The sequence below is a fragment of the Gavialis gangeticus genome, unplaced genomic scaffold, assembly GCF_001723915.1.
Source record: "Gavialis gangeticus isolate Ggan-Ray unplaced genomic scaffold, GavGan_comp1, whole genome shotgun sequence".
Lineage (NCBI taxonomy): Eukaryota > Metazoa > Chordata > Crocodylia > Gavialidae > Gavialis > Gavialis gangeticus.
In genome coordinates this window covers 28,789,444-28,805,573 of record NW_017729031.1, presented here as the reverse complement: position 1 = coordinate 28,805,573, position 16,130 = coordinate 28,789,444, and the positions used below count along the sequence as shown (strand labels likewise).

The following is a 16,130-nucleotide window of genomic DNA, read 5'->3' as shown; positions in this document are numbered from 1 at the left end:
ATTTTTTTTTTTTTTTTTTCCTTGCCTCATTCTTAGAAAGGGATAAACTGGTTTGCAGAAATTTGCCAAATAATTTGGAGGCGGACACCTGGCACATAACAAAATGATAAGTAACTCAGTGATGCTACTATGTCCCTTCTATAATGTTAGATATTTGGGGATTGTTTTGAGGTATGTTAGGAACAAACTCTTGCTTTTGAAGTTGTTTTGCTGCTTTGGACTCTTAAAATCAAAATGATTAAATCATCTTGCTATTCCTGGCATTACAAAATGGGCCTCTGTGGTCTAAGAGTGTGTTTCATATTCATTGCATTAGGAGACATGGCCTTGATACTTCCTGTTTTTTAAGTTTTGTGGCAACCAGTTTTCATTTTAATTTCTCTGCTAAACTGAAGTAATAGGGCCTTTTGTTAAAGACTCATTGCTTCACCGAAATACAAAGAAAGAGAACAACTGTTACCATGACAGAAGTTGTACTGGTTCACGCTGCACTGTTGGTGTATGTCCTGATAGCGTGAAGGGAGAGACGGAGCACAGCAGCTTGTGCTAACTGAGAAAAGAACGGCTCCATGTGTATTGTATAATCCTGAATTCTTCTCAAATCCAGCTTTCTGGGTGAAGAAGCCCACATGCAAAGAGCTTGTCACAAAACTCAGTTCACTGCTTCAGTGCTACCTGCAGGGCAGGTTACAGCAAGTCTAGGCTCATCTCTTAATCCATTCGGTTGGGGCTATACCCTGTAAAATCCAATGGTTCTTGTGTCCTCCTCTGTATAAACTTCCCTGCAACACTAATGGAGAAAATTTGGTCTAATGGATGGAGGAAGACAGAAAAGGTCTCTAAAACAGGTATGTCCCCTCTTATGGTAGAAGCTGGGGGAACTATCCCCCATCCCTTCTGTCCATCCCTGAGTGCAAGTTCCCCTATTGCCAGATCCAGGCTTGACTGTGGACTGTAATACCCCTCTTCTAAAGTGTGCACGGCAGGGGTGAGTTTTGGTATGCTGTCCAGGGCTGCAAGGGTAGCCCTGCCCCTTGACTGCCTTGGGACTGAGAGTCCCAGCCCCTAGCCCCTGACCTTGGCCACCAGAAGTCCCTCCCCAATCCCAGAAATACTCCTTTTCAGAGGGAGGGTGCTGCCATTTTGAAGCCAGAAGAAAAATCATATTATATTAAAAAAAAAAACCCCAAAACCCAAACATCTGCTATAACTTATTTTAATTTTATTAAAAAAAATTTTTGTCCTGATTTATTTATGTGTTTGCATAGCGTATCTAGATATGATTGCATCATAGTTTAAAATGCAGTCTTACTCTTGTATTTTGTGTGTGGAGGTAGGGGGGTGTATGTGGGATGGTGGGGAGGGAATGAGGGTGTGTGTGTGCAGTGTGTGTATGGTGTGTAGGGTATATGGTTGGGGTAGGGGCTGCAGGAGGGTGTGGGTGTGTTTGGGGGTATGGTAGGGGGTGTAGGGTTACCATATTTCCAGTATCAAAAAAGAGGACACCTGCAAGAGGGAGGGGGATGTGGAGGCGCAGTATATGGTTGGGGGAGGCAGTGATTTGCTTGTGTCCTGCCTCTGGTCCCTTGCTCCTAAGCCCGTGCCCCCCAGCCCTGTGCTGCTCCTCACTCCAAACCCGCATGCCTCAGCCCCCTTGACCCTGCTGGTGCCCCTCACTCTCGACCTGCAGTCCCCTGCTCCCCAGTCCTGCTGGTGACCTGCACTCTGGACTTGCAGCCCCTGGGCCCCCCTCTCCCCAGCCCTGCTGCATGCACACACGCACAAGCACGCACACACGCACTGTGCGTCTCTTACCTGGGAGCAGTTTGCCGAAGCCTGTGTGCAGAGCATGTAACCCCTGACAGCCAATCACCTTCCCTGCTGCTCCCAGCCCCAAGTAGCCAAGCTGCTAGTTCTCAGCAAAAACCTGGCTATTTCCTTGCATTCGAAAAACCCGCCTGGACACGAGGACAGGGGGCCAAAAAAGAGGACATGTCCAGGAAACCCTGGGCGTATGGTAACCCTAGGGTAGTGGGAGTGTGTGTGGGGGCTGTGGGTGTGTGTGTGGAGTGGGGGGTCCTCAGAGTCACTGGAGTGTACCAGTCCCTGGAGCTGCATGTGGTGGCAGTGAGTGGGGCCCCATAGCGTGCAGCTCCCTGTGCTCCCAGCCCAGTCCCCAGCCGCAGATGGTGACAGCATGTGGGGCCAGCCCCACAGCACTCCCACCCAAGTCCTTCCCCTTCTCCAACAACTCACCAAAACTCCCTATGAGGCTTTGGGTTGGGGGTGAACAGTGTTCAGGAGCAGGACAGGTGTGATCCATGCCCTGCCCTGTGGGGGGTGGGGGTGTGTGGAGGGGGATGTGCACATGTGGGAGGGGCTGCCTGGGTACTGGCAAGGGGGGGTGGTGAGGGGAGAGAGATAGACAAGCCTATAGACTTCACTTCATAAATCTACTGGATACAGAAAATCACAGACTAAATATAGGGGTAGAGTACACACCAACTGCAGAGGCTGACAAAGGGTTTTTAAACCCCAAAGCTTGCTAAAATTCCCCCCCCCACACACTATTTAAGTTGGCCTAATAAAAGATATCAGATTCACCCAAAGAACCTTGTCTGGACTAAATATAAACATTGGATTTATGGCACATTATAACCTGCCTGACATCTGAGAAACCCAGGTAACCTGTCTGCATTTTACCAGCTACATATTAACACCAGGTCAATGTTCTACCCCCCACACCTATTGTCTCCCATTCCCTCTGATCCTTGCTGCTACATATTTGCATTTTCACAGACCTGCATTTTGGCTTCTGTTCCACCCAGGAGAGCAGACAAAACACCATCAGACTCTCCCTATGCCTGAAGAAGTGTGTTTGTCTCTGAAAGTTTGCAAAGATAAATTTTCCAAAGATTTAGTTGGTCTAATAAAAGATATCGCATCTACCCAGAGAACCTTGTCTGCCCGTGTCCTTAGACCAACATCTAATGCTCTATTCCAAAACCTTATTCAGGCTCGATTCATTCCTTGGTACCTGTAATCAATGTTCCGCTTACTTTAGCGTAACCAAACAGTAACAGAAACGGTCACTGTTCTTCATGAATAACACCTGAATGGTAAAGGCTAGCAGATATGAATAATCTTTGACTTTGAGACCTCATATGGCTCAGCTCTTTCCAGATTTTGTCAGCTTTTGGCTGAAATAAAGCTCAGGTTGAACTGGAAGCTTACTAGTATCAAATTGTGGTGCTAATCCACAAAGGTATTAAAGTCTATTACCCATTTGCAGCTAATGGAAGCAATTTGATTTTGGTGGTAATAACTTACAAGCTGGGGATATTTCACATATAAAGCTCTTTCTGTTAAGAGGAACCTGCACCTAGAGCTGTTAAACATAACTGTGCATTGGTGAAACTCAGCTCAGACTAGTCAACCACAACTGTGTAGGCAGGATGGCTCTATTTTTCATTTACCTTGGCATTTCATTCTCAAAGGCTCCCAAGATATGTAGGGTGAGGCATGTCTCTCCTCTTCCCAGATCCTTGTCTTCAAAAACTAGGTTGGAGGGTATTTTCAGGACACCTACATAGCTTGCAGGGTTTTCTGGGCATGGGCATGAAACCTCATTTTGCTGCATCTCGTAACCAATCCTTCCCTCCCTTGTCTGCTGTCATTATTTACCAAATTCATTAAAAGGTGCGTTTAATCCTGCTGCCCAGATCTGATTCAGTCCCACTGACTTCATTCAATGGATTAAAAAGTCTTTGGACCAGAGACTCCTTTAGTACTGTACAGCAAAGAACACACCCCTGGCACCATACAAATCTTATGAACATTGTAAATGTACATTAGCATCCTACACAGTAGAAGCCTACAAAATTAGATTATGTGGAACAGCAAAAAGGACATCGGACAACTAAAGATGACAATATTTGTATTTTATAACAGTACAGCTAATTAACAATTACCAACTGTTCTAAGTCAAAGCCATGTGTGTTATAATAGCAGTAAAAATTTAAGGTACATGTGATTCAGTGTAAAACAGGGATGGGGAACCCAGGGCTTACATGCCACAGACAGCGGATATGTGTGTTACAGGAGCCCCATGTGCTCTGTAAATGGAGAGGAGGCATCGGATGTCACTTCCAAGAGCCAGGTTAGCTCTTCCCTGGCCCTGCAGCTGCCACCAAATTCAGGGCTTTGGATTCTTGCTCATCACTCAAAACTAGTGGTTGTGGGCTAGGGAAGGATTAACTTGGCTTGGGGTGGGGGCACCTCCCCAACTTGCGGCAAGCCTGCCAAAAAGGTTGGACACCACTGGTGTAAAACATCAACAGGTACATGTCTAATAGAATCACAGGTATGTCAGCCGAGAATCCCTTACCTACGTACTAGCAGATATGCTGTAATTACCAGCACAAGAAAATAGAAATTTAAATGGCTCAGAATGCATTATCTTTACACTTTTAAACATATTCAGAGACTCAGAGCTAAGTCTAATTTGGAAATGTGGGCACCTGGGGTCCTAATGCTTTCAGCTGGAGTTTTTGGCACTTAACACACCTGAAAACTGTGAAACAGACTCCAAAATCATATCACACATTAGCACTTTCCATGTTGGGTACACTTCACTAATGCAAAAAAAACCCCCACAACACTTCCTGTCCTTATAAAACTTTCATGCAGCTTTCCTGGAGTGAGGAAGAAAGGGGACGAACCGTACGTGATAACTGTTGGTTACTTCTGTTTAAAAAGTTTTCTCCAAAGGTATGTTGATTCCAGGGGGATTTATGTCTTATAAGGAGCTGAAGAGAGCACATATCTGGGTGAATTAATGGATTTTTTTCACAATATGGGGCCATACTGAAAGAATGGAAAAAATTCAGTGCAGGATTTTTGGCAAAGTGACAGAAACTGAGTGGGTAGGTGTGGTGGGAGGGTGTTAAATTTGAAGTGTTTCATTTGATATAACAGGAAACATTTCTGTTTTGGGATATTTAAAACTTTGTTTTTAATTTAGGTAATTTTAAAATGAAAAATGCAGTTTTGGAATGAAAATTTAAATGAAATGTTTCATTTTGGTATCAAAGCAAAGTGGCATTTTCAACTTCTTTTTTCCCCCCATACAAAACTATTCACTGAATTCAACCCAACTTTGTAAACAATTTCAGCCCCTGATATTCCATTTTTCTGTACATTTACTTCTAATGCAAAGGACATTTTTCTGTACATTTACTTTTAATTTTGTTCACTTCTCCATCTGATCTTGCTTTACTAATTTTTCCTCGAACAACACATACTGAGATTGCTAGCACAGGTCCTGAGAGTGCAAGCCTTTTACTCGTGTGAGTTACTTTACTCACAAGTGTAGTCCTGGAGGAAAGAATTATTCAAGCAGACCAATGGTTTGTAGGATAAGGCATATATAGGGGAACCAAAGCACATCACTATCCTTATCTGATTATGCCTATTGCAACTGTAAAACCAAATCCTGCCATGTGTAAGAACAGCAGAATGACTGTCTTAGGCAGGGGGGAGGGGAAGCACTGTAATTTTATACTTGCTTTTGTAATCATCTTGCTCAACTAAATGCTATATGTGTCAATGACTATAACTGAAGCATACTCGGCTGTTACGTTTCTCTATTCAATTCCTTTTGCTTTCAGTTCTTCCCGAACACGTTTCAGATAATTTGGATCAGGGTACCCAAACCTAAGGGAAAAAAAGAGAATGAGTATTTGGGCTATTTGCATACTAAAACATCAGCTGGCAACAGCCCAACATCTTCCCCACACATCTCCTACAGCACGTACATACCTTAATCCAGGGATATCAAACTTGCACTGCCTCATGGTCTGGATTTGGATGCAGTTGTGGTGGTGGGACAAGTGGTGATGGCAGGGCAAGCAGCAGCAGCAAGGCAATGGTGAGGGTGGCCATACTGGAGGACTGGGCAATTATTTAAGGCAACAGGCCACTTAAAGAGCTCTGGTGAGCTGTCCAGGTGTCTCAGAGTGGGAGTCTGAACCCACCCACAGCTGTAGCAAGCCACCACCTACCTCCGCACCCAGGACCCTAACCTGGAAGCTTCTGGCCACATTTGGGCAGATGTGGACTCAGCTAGTAGCTGCCAGGTCTGGACTCAGAAGGTGAGGGGTGCAGTAGGGCATGCTACAGCTGCAGGTACATTCATGCTTCCACTTCTGCACTGGTGGCAGCCCTCACCCAGACAGAGAGAGATGGAGAGAAACCAAGTGTGCCCACCATGCAGGAAGCAGCTCCAGCTGCCTGGCACCAAGCAGCTGTCGGAACTGGAGCCACTGCCCACCCACAGGCCAGATCCATTTACTTGGCAGGTGCCCACCTGCATACTGGATCCAATCAGTTGGTGAGCTGGATCTGGCCCACAGGCTGTATTTTGCCCGTTTCTGCCATAGGGGTTATCATAGTTGTTGCTCACCTACCGCCATTAGTATGGGTCACAAGCTGGGCTGTGTGCCTGGATTTCACTGGCAAGCATCACCCCGATTTGCTCCATTTCCCAGCTCCATGGGCCACATGACACAACACCACATTAACAGAATGTTATACAGTAGTTTTCACACTGTACCCATAGCACGTGCTGCACCCTGGGTCAAGATGTCAGTTTTTGTGGGGAAAAAAGAGTGATGGGATTGAGACAAGCTATATATAATCTTGGCTACTCTCATACCTGCCTGTTCTGAATGAGGGGGGGCAATTTATGTCCAGAACAGATCATAGCTAAGTATGCCAAAAAGCATACTTGGATGCTTTTTGGCACTTGCACAGCTAATAGGCAAATGGCTTGATGCATGACAGATGGTACCATGAATGGTCCAAACATAATTGAAGGATATGACATAGTATTGCATTTGATGGACTAATTTCTTGTTGCAGCAAGAAGGCCTGTGCTCCCTGTTCAAACTAGCTCTTTGACATGAGTGTGACTGAGCACACAATTCTTGGAAGATGGGAGTTTGCAGTAGTTGTATAACTACCAATGCACTATAACAAGGTTTGTGCACAGGCACTTGTACCAATGTAAATGGCAACACAAGGTGCAAAGATGGGGACAGTGAGTGTAAAGATCTGTTCAGGTGTGTGACTGATATGCACTGGGGCTAACAATGTTGAAATGCTGAGGTGCATGCAAGTCTAAAAGCAGACAGTCTAGCACTCCAGTTGCTTAGCAAAACTGCTTAAAAATAAAATACTCACTGTTGTGGTCCCCCACGTATCTGTGTCTTGTGGTGAATATCATTCCAGGTGACAACATCTTCTACACCAGAAGTACGTGACTGACCCACTGTGAAGATCAACTTTTGATTAAAAGCCTTCTTAAGCAGCTCCTGAATTTCATTTCCTTCCGTGTTGTTAGGTAGGTATGCTGTTCGCTGAGTCCCACGATATGGTTTCCCTGGGTTTGGATGATCCTTCTGTTTTGTAAAAAATACAGTAAAAGATGAGTGTGACATATGGTAGAAATGTGTAACAAAAATGAATCTTACATCTCAGCTCCTCCAACTCCTTCATTCTCTTCAAAATCTCAGTGTACCAAATTTTTTATTTTGTTCCTCAGCTATCATGGTTTCTCTCTTCTCTCCTCTAGTTTCCCATCCATTGCTGTTCCTATATACTGTGTTCCTGCTATCCTGATCTCTCTTCCTTTCTTCCTTTGTTTTTCCCATTCACACCATCTTTTTGTATGGTATTGACACTACTATTTTTATTGCAGCAGTAAGGATCCTAGTCAGGACTCACTGTGTCAAGCACTTATCAATGCACTGATGGGATGACATGAAGGTGAGGGCTTCAACTAAGAGGCCATCTCCATTACATACAAACACGTAACAAAAAGATGGTCCCTTTCTTGAAACCTTTCATCCCTCCAGTGCACTGGTATTCCTACCTTTCATCTTCCTGCAATCCAGTACAAGGCCCAAGAATCTCCTCTCACAGCATCTTTACACCTTATTTTTCTATTGATTTTTTTGACTGGGTTAGTTTGGATTCTTTCACACACGTGAAAGGGAAGCTCAGGCATACAAGTGAGGCCTACCACTTGGCTGTATCTTTTACTCCTGATTGGTTAATATTTGATTTTTGTAGGGTTTTCCTTGTAGCCCCAATTAAACATTTGATTGCATATTCATAGTACTGTCTAAAGAAATAGAGTGTGATTTGATCTGCAAACTCCTTAAAAACCTAAGCTTTGTAGTACTTGAACCTAACAGAGTACCTGAGCCTAACAAAAATTATTGGATTAAATACCTACTAGGTTAAAAAAAACTAGAGTCTTTCTAGGATGTAAAAATAAATGGATGAACAATATTGAATTCACATTACAGTTCTATTTTTTTTTAAATTGAGAAACATCATATATCACCTTCAAATATACTTACAGATTGAATTCCATTTGGTATAGTATAGGTGATCACAAGGGTATTACAGTTAAGATAACCAGGAAGTGGATAAGGTGCAGTGGTGACAGACATAAATCCATCTGGTTGATTACCTTTTGCACATCCATAGAAAGTATTACAGATAGGACAGGCTGGCTTATACTGCATTGACTTATCAATGCATACTTTGCAAAACTCATGCTTGCACTTTGACAGTGTTTCTTTTTCACTGATTTTATCCATGCAAATAGCACAGCTCTCTTGGGCTTGCTCTTCTCCTTCTGCCTTTGGTCTAGATTGCTTTTCGGAAAGGAATTTATCTGCTTTTCCTCTATCAGTTTCCTGAGATACTCCTGCTGTCTCTGTAAAGTTGGCCCCATGAAACTGTTGGGCGCCATGGGCTGTTCCAGTTTTAATTTGAGCTGTTTCAGTTTTCATTTGGGTCGAGTTCTCCAGCCAGCTGAATATGTACTTTTCAGCAACAAGCACGGAATCCATTACACCAGTTAAAAGGAGTTTGTCTTCCTTTCTCCTGATTATTACATGCGTGTTTTCTGATCGCAGGTGATCAAGGTAATTATTCAGTTCTTGTTGCTGAACAGCTGGAAGTTTCAATGGGAGGGTTTTCTGAATGATCTTTGATGAAAAAACCTGAAATACAGTGATGAAGCTTTCATATGCATGTGAAGACATATCAGAATCCTTGTTCTTAGGCTTAAATATAACGCGCAATTTCCGACCAGCTAGACAGGGCTTTTTTTCCATTGTAGTATTGAAATTTACTGTTATCTCTTCAATTTCTTTATTTAACATAATTTCTGCCAATTCAAATTCAGTAGCATCAACTTCAATTCCATTTTTATGGGTGTAATATCCAGCTTCTATTCTTATATTTCTTTCAACTGGGCTGTTCATGTCTTTCTCTTCTAGAAATGTTTTTGCCACTTTGATCTCATTTGCTGGACCCCGGAGTATTATTGTATTCCCATGCTTTTTGGCAAGAAGACCCCTAAACTTGGTGTGTACTTTCTGGACTGCTTCATTCAACTCAGAACTATTTGCAAACGCCACTTTCTCTTGTTTCAAATCTCTTAGTGCTTTCTGAAAAGCAGTGATAAAAGACTGTTTAGCATTTTCTGCCAACACAGGACTCCCAGCACATAGGAAGTACACTGAAACAAGCCCGCTGTCTTGTTCCTGGCTTTTTATCTCTACATTGAAACGTTGCTGTAATTCTTCTATTTGTTCCTGGCAGACATGGCTAAAGTATTCATAGAGCGCTGACTGCACTTCAATACTGTTCACTCCATCCACACCATTCTTATCTTCCAACTCCTTCGTTCCTTCAGCATGTAAAAAATCAGTACGTTGGTCATTCTTTACAAGGAGCTGATTAAAGCGGTGATACACTTTTTCAATATCTGCATAGGTTCCTGTCACTTTCTCAATCCCGTGGTCACTAGGATTTTTTTCTGGTTTTAAGCCTGGGCACATACTGATCACTTCCTCCCTTTGCTGCTTAGTGAACAGGTGGGTATTCAAGGTGGCAGACACATGGAGAAAAATCTGAAAGCGAAAGAAAATAAAGAGACATCAGCAGCAGAGTTCTTAAAACTCTCAGCTTGCTTCACAAATATTTTATTTTAAAAAAGCTTTCTATTCCAGTGGTCAGTGATTTTTTCTTTGGCAGCAGGCCAGAACGACCCAGCCTAGGCCCCAGGCACTATGACCTGGCTGGCGCTGTCACTGCCATTTCTCCCTGCTGTGCATCTATGGCGTGACACAGAAAGTACCTGGCAAAAGTTTGGGCAAAGCCTCCTGGCTCCAGACCAAATCCAGTGGCTCTGTGGGCCATAACTTGCCAGCCCCTGGTCTGATACTGTTTCTAAGTGGTCCAAATGACTGTGTTCTTTTTACAAATAAATATTCCTGCATATAATCTTCTATTGATACATGTATACTGCTACTGAAGTGTGCATGTTTATGAGAGTCTGTTCAGAATGCAGGTAGTGCCAAATCTTCTATGCGCTCACATGAGATGGACAGTGGCAATATAAAGAAAACCCCTGCTTCTTTCTTAAATTGAAATCAAGCAGATGTTAACACGACATACAAAATATCTTATGATACACTTTGGAGTCTTTGTCTGATGGCATTCCTTAGAAAGCCTCTAATAAACAAACCTTAGGACTAAGACATATGACCCATTAACAGTGGCATAATTTTAAATCAGTTTTTATACCAGTGCCAGTTAAACCAGGACGTAGAGTGGACAGGCAACCAGTCATCCCAAGGTTTGTTCCCTGCCTATGTGCTTTTATAACACTGCCTAACTATGTGGCAGGGGAGCTGCTAATAGTTTAGTTGCACTGAATAAATATCTACCCCAGGTTAAGTGCAGACCCACAACACCTCAGTGGTGCAACTTGCACTGGTGTATTTCTGCAGTTTTTTTCTTTCTGGGGTAAATCTTAATTTTCCTAAACTACACTTGTGTAGGACTAAGCCACATCCCCCCCTTTCATTACACAGATATAAAGGCAGATTAGACTGCTGTGTAAACGTGTCGCATGCCCAGGCCTTCAGTCACTCAATAGCAAGCCAGACCCAGGATCAGAGCGCACAAACTGGGTCTGAAAAACAGAATGAGTTTCTAGATTTCAGGGGACCTGGGCATGCCACAAACACAAAAGAGATGGAAATCTTTACCCCTCGGCCATCCCCTCCCTGCCCAAATCACCCCACTATTCTCTGTTTCTATGCTAATCGGAGAAATGGATGACTGCCCATATTCATTGAGTATGAAGTTTACAAATTCAACCCACAATAACCATTTCCAGCTTTTCAATTTTCGCTAAAAGGTGAAACAAGCTCTTTTCCCCTAACTGGTTTATGGAAGCTTAGCTATAGCTGTGTTACTTAGCAGACTTCGGAGAACCATTGTTTCATACGTCTTTGGACGTACCTGATCAGTAAAAGTGCTAGATGAACTGTCGTTACGTTTTTCACCCAGGTGCTGGCTAGCAGTACTCTTCTGAGGCTGCAAGAAGCCCAAAGCAGCAGGTAACCCTGAGGACAGTGGTGTCGACTGGCTTTCCCCAGGATCTGCTGTGTCTGACTCCGGCTCGATTGAGATCTGCACATTTCTGTTGTCCAGCTGTATCTCGTGATGTCCATGCGATTTTACCCGTTCCCTTGCTAGAGCCATTTGGGAACAAATTGGGGGAAAACGTCAGGAACGGCTTAGCACATTGATGAACCCCAACTAGCCAGCAAGGCTGTGGTGCCTGGGGTGCATCCTCCCCCAACATGCAACACGTACCAAACCCCAGAGAGTTTTCCAGCCTGCCGTAAGAGGCGCCGGAGAGTCTACCAGGGTGAAGGAGGCCAGAAACCGCCCCTGTAACTGCAAGGGGGTTAAATAAAGGGGGCAGCGCCGGGACAAGGCAGGCTTGAGGGCCCTGTTCCTCGCTCTCAGATTTAGAGGCCTCCAGCTCCCCCCTACAAATAACACGGGACGCCCCGAGAGGACGAAGTCGCGGGAGCCACCCGAGAGAGCGCCACGACGCACCCCAAACGCCACGCGCGACGAGGGGGACACCCGGCGCGGGGGGGGGATTGGCCGCGACCCAGCCCCGCGTGGTAACCGCCTTGAGGCGAGTTTTGGCGGGAAGCAAGGGGCGAGGGGTGCCCAGGAGGGGGCGCGGGCTCACCGAGCGGGCAGACGAAGCGCACGAGGTAGGTGCCGGGCGTGGGGCCACGCCGCAGGTTGCACTCGCCGCCGCCCGAGCGCTGAGGCGACTGGAAGTGCAGCAGCAGTTTGCGCTCCAGGCGGTCGCCCGGCGGCGCCGACACCCGCACGCGGAGCGCGGCCGGGCCCGGCGCTGCGGCCATGGTCGGGCAGAGCTGCGGCAGGCAGGCAGGGAGGGCGGGGAAGGGAAGGAGGAGCCGCCGCGGCAGCTTTCGCTTTCGTTTCCCCGCGGCTGCAGCGGCCCCGCCCGGAGATCAGCGCAGGTAGTCGGGGTCGTGGGCAGGGCCGCGGGCTTCCTACCAGCAGTGCCCAGGCTGCGGGGGCAGCGGGGACTTGCCCCCCGGACACTTTAGGGGCGGGGAGGTGCTGCTTCCCTCCCAGCTGTTCAACTGGAGGTGAAGTCCGACAAAACGGGCAGGGGGGCAGGAGCTAGAGCCCGGTGCGCGGGGGTCGCCAGCCCTCCAGGAACGGGATGTGCAGGTCTCCCTCGCCCGCCATGGCGTTGGGTAGCCACGCGTGCCGTTTTGGCTCGAGTAACCGCAGTTTTCCGTGGCCAGAGGTGGGCCCCATCCCTACCCGTGGGGTGGCCATCATAGAGGGCAGGCCGGTTGTCCTCTGTCGATACGAAACCCTTTATGTCGCCTTGATCTCCTCAATTTTTCAAGTGAAAGGCATTTTTTCCAAGAGAAAAATACAGGGCGTAAAGGCGTCCAGGTTTTGTATCAATAGAGGCAGAATGGCAGAAAACCGGGGTGTCCTTCTAGCATACCCCCGATAACCTAAGTGCCCCTAGGGGTATGCTTACGCCCCGCTGACCACCATGTGCATTAAAGGTAAGTAAAAATGATTTGTATACACTATACTGTACAGTATTCAAGTCCCTAACCCCATTTTCCCCCATTAGCCGTTAGTTTTACCATCCGTGGTTTTGCCAACCATGGGAACTTTCTGGCGTCAAACTCCTGCGGTTGGTGAGGGAGGCCTGTAAATCCTCAGGAGGCTGCTGAGAGTCACCCGGGAGATAAATGATGGGGTGCTCATTAAGATAAATGGTAAATCTGATTGATATAGTATTCCAGTGGGTTTTTGAAATGTAGTAGCAACGTGCTTTTGCCTTCTTGACGTCAAGTCTACGCACTGTATCTGTAACTGATCTCTGCCAGCACGCGGGCACGTTCGCGGTGTGCGCATCGCAGGCATGCTGGTGTTTTGGAAACCTGGAATAGACTCAGTGTTGGCAACCTGAGGCTCGTGGGAGGACGTTGGACAGCGCTGGGCAGGGGTGATCCGGGTCCAGCCATGCCTGTGCTCTGCTGTGGGGATCTCCCAGGCTTCTGGGTCTTGCGGTTCCCCTTCCTGCTTCTGCCATATGGGTCAGGGTGTTTTTCAGCCTCGCTCAGAGGCACCGGGTGTTGGCTGCGCCAAGGCTGGGGGCTTTGACTGGGCTGTGCCCATGCTGCTGCTGGGACCAAAGCTGGAGGTTCCTGGCTAGAGGGTCTTGCCCCTCCATAGACAGATTTGGGGTCTGGAAGGGATTTTACTCCTTGGTCAGATTGATACAGCCTTGGGGCAGGAGATGTGGCCCTCTCCCTGGGATCTCTTCAGTATATATTGACAACATTTCATAGAAGCAGGACGCTGGCTGCTGGGGTCCCCTCCTTAACCTGTGGCAGGTTCAGGTATTAGATCTGTGTTGTGCCAGAGTCGGCAGTAGTCTTACATAGAGTTTAGATTGTGGATTGTATAAAATGGTTTGGAGGAGGCAGGGTTTGGATTAGATGTGACCTCTGGAGCTCTCTTCCAGGCCTGGTTCTCTGAGTCCCCTGATTTCTTCCCCAGGGATCTGCTTAGACTCTGATCCCACAGTGACCTGTCGAGAGGCAGATCCCAGCCCCGCTGTAAGGTTCAAGGATGGGTAGCGGGCTCTGCCAGCTCAGAGGTCCCTGCAAGGCTTGGGTTTGGATGTGTCTGGGTGTATTGCTCAAAATGGCTGCTGCTGCCATTAAATAATTCGAATGAAGGTGGATGTATTTATCTCGGTGCACATGGGACTCGACTCTGCTCTTCGTAGGCCAGTGGATCAGTGACACTGTGTTTTGTATTTCCACAAGAGTGGCTGGGATCTGGCCCTCAAATGTAGCTACACACTGGATGATCTCTGTGGTGTGAGGATATGTCGTTCACCTCTAGCATAAATCCAAAATCACTCCACCGAGGAGTCTGCCAGACCAAGACTTGTTTACTTGCGAGGAGAGTTGGCATTGCGCTTGATCCGTCTCGTCTGTGGGGGTCTGTTGTCAATGGCACCGTCACCGTTCTTGAGCCACAGCATTTGATTTAGAGCCATCCAAAAGATCAGATCTTGATTTCATCTAATTTAGACATTGGAGTCCTTTGTAGCTCTTGGATATGGATCAAAACATCTCCACAGCCTGAGGTGTTGATACAAACCTATCTAAATTGAAAAAAAACCTGCCTTCAGAACATGGACATGTGAAGTAACTGATAATGCTAAAGATGGATTTCAGGTCCAAAACCACAATCCTGTACCCCTTGTGAAGCTCTGGAGAATAAGCTCACATTTCTGCTGTGTGGACAAGCCATTACAATACCATTCTCACCAAGCCAGTCTGTTGTGGTAGATAGCAATGGACAGCATGTCCAATTAGAGGTGTTGTTGCAACACATGAGAGTACTGTATATCCCAGGGATGGGCAAAATGTGGCCCGGGGGCTGGATGTGGCCCATCAGGCCATTCTATCTGGCCCACAGGGCCCCTAAAAAAATTAGAAAATTAATATTAATCTGCCCTGGGCTGCCTGTCATGTGGCTGGTGATGCCTTGCCAAAACTCAGTAAGTGGCCCTCTGCCCAAAATAATTGCCCGTCCCTGATATACCCAAACGGGCATTATTGTAGTTTAACTCAGATCCCCATGGATGTAGCAGTATGGGCTTCTCTGTGATTTTTACAAGCCCATCCAGAAGTGTAGGTGCTTACTCAGTTTTGAAAGCTGCATATGACCCTTGCTTTGCTTAACTCTCTTCCTGCATCAGAGAGGTAAAGCCACCCCTGGACATGAACCTAAGTCATTCTGGAGAATTTATCTCTGGTTCCTTGACTGCATACAGCTTTTTACCAAAATACCATCTTCTGTCTGACAGAGAAGCAGTGTATTGAGTCATCAGAGAACAGCTACTGGTGCCAGAAACTCTTGTCCAAATCTGTGACCAACTCGCTGGTTCATTTCAGGCAAGTGGCTGAGGCCAGCATTTGCAAAATGGGCTGCTTTCCACAGAGTGTGCTTCCCCTTGGACAGAGGGACTGAGGTTGAATGTGTAAAAGGAGACACTGAGCTGGCCAAAACTCATACTGACTCCATGATAACCAGCCTGGGGCATTCCAGGATAGTTAAGAAAAATCTGCTGGGGGAAGGCAGTTAGACCCTGGGTAGGGGCCTACCCAAATCAGGATTTTTGTAGATTTAGCAGAAATTGCAAAATTGGGTGATCTCTGCAACTGAGTGATCAGGAGGTGGTGGTGCTGTTGGCAGTGGGAACGTGGTGGTGGCAGGTGGGGAGCTCCCGCGGGCAGCTGTGGTGCTGTTGGCGGCAGGGGTGGGGGGCGGCGAGCGCTGACCAGCAATCAGCAACCACCCGTTGATGCCACTGACAGTGTCAGTGATGGCCAGCGGTGATCATGAACCACCTACAGATGCTGCTGGCGGTGTCAGCAGCAAGGGAGGGGGCAGTGAGCAGCTGCAGAGGCCACCATCAGTGTCAGCCGTGCCTTTCCGCAGGGGGTGCACGTGCACATGTGTGCACCCCCTATGCGTCGCGACACCAATGATTTGAGTGACAATTGGTTGAGAGATGTGATTGACCGGTGGCCTGATATGATCAGCATAAAACCTGTGTGAGTCGTGACCTTGGTGTGAGATTGGACTTTGTGCGC

The 16,130-nt window shown here is 46.7% G+C and overlaps 2 protein-coding genes across 3 annotated transcripts in view; one reads left to right on the top strand and one right to left on the bottom strand.

The window, feature by feature from the left end:
- Nucleotides 1-5,401: 5,401 nt before the first annotated feature.
- DTX3L (deltex E3 ubiquitin ligase 3L) lies at nucleotides 5,402-12,344 on the bottom strand. Its single transcript, XM_019522551.1, has 5 exons — nucleotides 12,140-12,344; nucleotides 11,392-11,624; nucleotides 8,427-9,992; nucleotides 7,243-7,460; nucleotides 5,402-5,715 (listed from the first exon to the last, which is right to left on the bottom strand). Exons 1-5 carry the CDS (start codon nucleotides 12,318-12,320, stop codon nucleotides 5,646-5,648), a joined length of 2,268 nt encoding a protein of 755 aa, XP_019378096.1. The 5' UTR covers nucleotides 12,321-12,344; the 3' UTR covers nucleotides 5,402-5,645.
- A 38-nt stretch (nucleotides 12,345-12,382) lies between these two features.
- Nucleotides 12,383-16,130, top strand: part of PARP9 (poly(ADP-ribose) polymerase family member 9) — a 31,385-nt gene continuing 27,637 nt past the window's right edge. The window contains exon 1 of one of the 2 annotated variants that reach the window (XM_019522545.1): nucleotides 12,383-12,440. The gene's annotated coding sequence lies outside the window, so the exon portion shown is untranslated. The remainder of the gene's footprint in view (nucleotides 12,441-16,130) is intronic. The other variant, XM_019522546.1, reaches the window with a different exon arrangement.

Excerpts from the sequence above, each read along its gene's own strand:
- DTX3L (XM_019522551.1), bottom strand. The coding sequence starts at position 12,320 with ATGGCCGCAGCGCCGGGCCCGGCCGCGCTCCGCGTGCGGGTGTCGGCG. Across the intron at positions 7,461-8,426 it reads TACCAAATGGAATTCAATCT|AAGGATCATCCAAACCCAGG; the intron begins GTAAGTATATTT and ends TTTACAAAACAG. Across the intron at positions 5,716-7,242 it reads ATACGTGGGGGACCACAACA|GTTTGGGTACCCTGATCCAA; the intron begins GTGAGTATTTTA and ends TTTTTCCCTTAG.